This window comes from Canis lupus, chromosome 26 (assembly GCF_011100685.1).
Source record: "Canis lupus familiaris isolate Mischka breed German Shepherd chromosome 26, alternate assembly UU_Cfam_GSD_1.0, whole genome shotgun sequence".
Taxonomy (NCBI): Eukaryota; Metazoa; Chordata; class Mammalia; order Carnivora; family Canidae; genus Canis; species Canis lupus.
In genome coordinates this window covers 30,926,052-30,929,440 of record NC_049247.1, presented here as the reverse complement: position 1 = coordinate 30,929,440, position 3,389 = coordinate 30,926,052, and the positions used below count along the sequence as shown (strand labels likewise).

General features: G+C 71.9%; 1 protein-coding gene across 1 annotated transcript; it reads left to right on the top strand.

Annotated features, from left to right (window-relative positions):
* The first annotated feature begins 962 nt into the window (after positions 1–962).
* Positions 963–3,141, top strand: TMEM191C (transmembrane protein 191C). The gene is made up of 10 exons (XM_038574536.1): positions 963–1,137; positions 1,387–1,510; positions 1,671–1,721; positions 1,843–1,920; positions 2,064–2,120; positions 2,204–2,263; positions 2,362–2,426; positions 2,504–2,576; positions 2,803–2,843; positions 2,940–3,141. Exons 1-10 carry the CDS (start codon positions 983–985, stop codon positions 3,139–3,141), a joined length of 906 nt encoding a protein of 301 aa, XP_038430464.1. The 5' UTR covers positions 963–982.
* Positions 3,142–3,389: the final 248 nt, after the last annotated feature.

Here is a 3,389-nt window from a genome sequence, read left to right as displayed (position 1 = left end):
AAACATGTCAGAAAGTTCCTCTGGGGCATATACTCCACAGCTAAATTGTGGATCCTGGAGGGCCACATACCCAGTCACTGCTCCTACCCCACAGCTCCCCCAGTGACCCGAGGTCGATGCACAGGGCTACCAGGTTCACTCACATCATTGCTTATATTTGATGTCAACTGACTGTTACTCTGTTGGCTGCTCTGGTTGATGGAAAATGCAGAGCATGTCTTCAGACTCTTCCTGGGCGTTCGTGGGCTCCCCTCGGGGCAATGCCCCATCCGTCCCTTTGATGTTTGGTCTCATAGTGGCCCCTATGAAACCCTATATGGGTTTCCCATATACTCTAGTTACTAATGCTCTGATGACAAAGATCTTTTTCTATCCTGTCACCCATTTGTAGCATTTGTCCACGGTGTCTTTTTTGTTCCAAGTGGGTTTTTATTTTTATTTATTTATTTTTTAAAGATTTATCTATTCGTGAGAGACACAGAGAGAGAGGCAGAGACACAGGCAGAGGGAGAAGCAGGCTCCCCGCCGGGAGCCCGATGCGGGAACTCGATCCCGGATCCCGGGATCACTACCCGAGCCGAAGGCAGGCGCCCACTTCTGAGCCACCCAGGGATCCCCAAGTGGGTTTTTAAATGAAACCTAATTACATACGGTGAAATGCATAGATCTCGGGCGTTCCATCCAGTGAGGTGTGACTGATGTCTACGCTCGGGGAGAGTTTGCAAGTTCCATCGTCAATACTGGGAATCAGTCTTTCTTCGTTTTTCTGCATTAGGTATTAGTATTTTATCGACCTTGTGCGGATCCGATTTGGGCTCTTGCGTAACGTTTGTTGCACGAGGGACGTAGCTTGCTCCCGCCGGACTCGCGGCTGCCGCGGCCCGGGGCCTGCGCTCGGGCGCCCCCTGCCGCCCATTGTGACGCCGCCCGCGCGCCGGGTCCCCGAGGCCCGCAGCGGCGGGGGGACCGAGCCCCCGGAGCCATGGCCGAGGCGCAGGAGCTGCTGCTGCAGCTGCAGAAGGACAACCGCGACGGGCGACTGCGGAAGCAGGAGCTGGAGGAGCTGGTGCGCGGGCTCGAGGCCGAGAGCGAGAGCCTCACCGGGCGCCTGCAGGGTCTGCGCGAGCGCGAGCGCAGGTGCGCGGGGGTCGGTCCCACGGAAGGCGGCGCCCGCGGCTGGGCGGAGGGGGCGGCCGGCTCGTCGGTTCCTCCTCCCCGCCCGGGCGCCAACCTCCGCCCTAGGCCGGCGGGGCCTGGAGGGTGGGGACCCACGACGGGGAGGGTCAGCACCCGGCACGGGCTTCCTCGGCCGCGCTCGCGGCTGGCCTTTCCCGGAGGCCGCGGGGGCCCGAGCGCCGTGGCGCCGCCTCAGTTTCCCCTCTGCAGCCTGCAGCGGAAGCGAAACCAGGCGGCGCGGGCCCTGCGCGGGGAGGCGCGCGAGGCGGCGCGGGAGGGCGCGGAGCGAGCGCGCGGGCTGCTGGAGGCGGCGGAGCAGCGCAAGCAGGACCTGGTGCGGGCGGGGCCCCGGGTGGGGTGCGGCGGGGGGGCCCCGGGTGGGGTGCGGCGGGGGGGCCCCGCGTGGGGTACGGCGGGGCCGCGGGTGGTGCCCGGCCCCCCGCGAGGCCGGGGTCTCCGAGAGGCCCAGGCAGCCCCCTCGACCCCACCCGCAGGAGCAGCACAACCAGCAGCTGCAGGAGCAGTGGGAGGAGCTGTCGAGTCAGGTACACTAGGGGGCGGGCCTCGGGCTCCGGCGTCCCCGAGGAAGTCCCTGGGGTCCCGCCGCCCAGGACAGTCCCCGCCCCTCCAAGCCCCCGACCCCGCGCTCACAGACCCCATCCCCAGCTCTTCTACTACGGAGGCGAACAGCTGAGTCAGCAGCACGCAGAGCAGCAACTCGGGACCCAGCTGATGGCGTTGCAGGTGTTTGGGTGGGGGGCCCTCCCAAGACGCGAGCGGCGGCGCGGGGTGGGGGGCATGACAGTCTGGGGGCGGGGGCGGGGGCGGGGGCGGGGGCGGGGTCGCGGGCGCCCCAGACTCCTGACGTTCCTTGGATCCGCCGGAAGAAACAAGTGGAGCTGGTGGAGGCCAAGCACGCCGAGCAGGCGGAGAGCCTGCGGCAGGTGCGGGCGGAGCGCGGGGCCGGGCCGGGTGCGGGGCGCAGAGGCTGTGCTACCCGGGGCTCATCGGGGCTCCCTCCCCCCAGGGCGCGCAGCGGACGGAGGAGGCCTGGGCCAGCTTCCAGGAGCAGAGCGGCGTCCTGCAGGTACCGCCCCTCCGCCGAGAGCCGCTCCGGCGCCCCCAGCCTGCGGCGCCCCGCCGCGAGCTCCCCCGCGGGTCCTGAGGCCTCGCCCACCTCCCCAGGAGCTGCAGGCCAAGGTGATGGAGGCGGCGGCCGCGCTGGACGCCTCGCGGGGCGGCGCCGAAGTGTAAGCGGCCCGGGCCGGGGTGCGGTGGGGCGACGGCGGGGCGAGTCCGGCCGCCCACCTCGGCGCCCTCCCGGCAGGTGCGACTCCCAGCCGCGCCGGGTGCAGGACTGCGCGGGCTCGCTCATGGAGGAGGTGGCCAGGGCCGACTGCGTGAGCGCGGGCCCCGGCGGGGCGGGCGGAGGGCGGCGGGCGGGACCGCCCCACGGGGCCCACCCGCGCCCCCGGGGCCCCACCTCCCCGAGGGCCCGCCCCCGACGGACTGGCGAGCCCCCCCCGGACACGCGCGGCGGGGGGACTGGGTCCCTCCCGACTCGCGCCCCTTGGAGCCCGCGGCCCCGCCGGGCGCCCAGCTAGACGCGGCTCCTTCCCTCCGCAGGAGAGGCGGCTTGTCGGTGGCGCCGGCAGGGCGGGCATCAGGTGAGCCGGCGGCGGGCGCGCGGGGCCCGGGCCCACCCCTCGGCTCCCCCGCCACCGCCCGCCTGTCCGTCCGTCCGTCCGTCCTTGGGTCCGCAGGTGCTGGGCGCGCGGCGCGCTGCAGACGCTGCTGCTGCTCCCGCTCGGCTTCCTGGCGCTGCCGCTGCTCCACGTGCTGCGGGCGGACCCCTGCGCGCTCCGCGGGCTCCCGCGCTGCGGCTCGGCCTCCGCCTGGCGCCGCCTGCGCTACACGCTGTCCCCGCTGCTCGAGCTGCGCGCGCGCGGCCTGCTGCCCGCCTAGCGCATCACGCTGGCCGCGGCCGCCCGCACCTCCGTGTCCCGTGTGGTTTCTGGGCGCCGGCGGGGGCCGGGGAGACTCGCGGGGGGCCGTGCTGACCCCCGGCCCAGCGGCCCCGGCAGCTCCGGCTCGGCGGCCGCGGGGACTTCGGGCGGCTCGTGCGCCTGCAGCGCAGCGACCCCTCGTCCGGCGCCCGCGCCCGGGCCTCGCGCCAAGGGCCCCGGCAGCCCCCGCGGCCGCCCCAGGGCCAC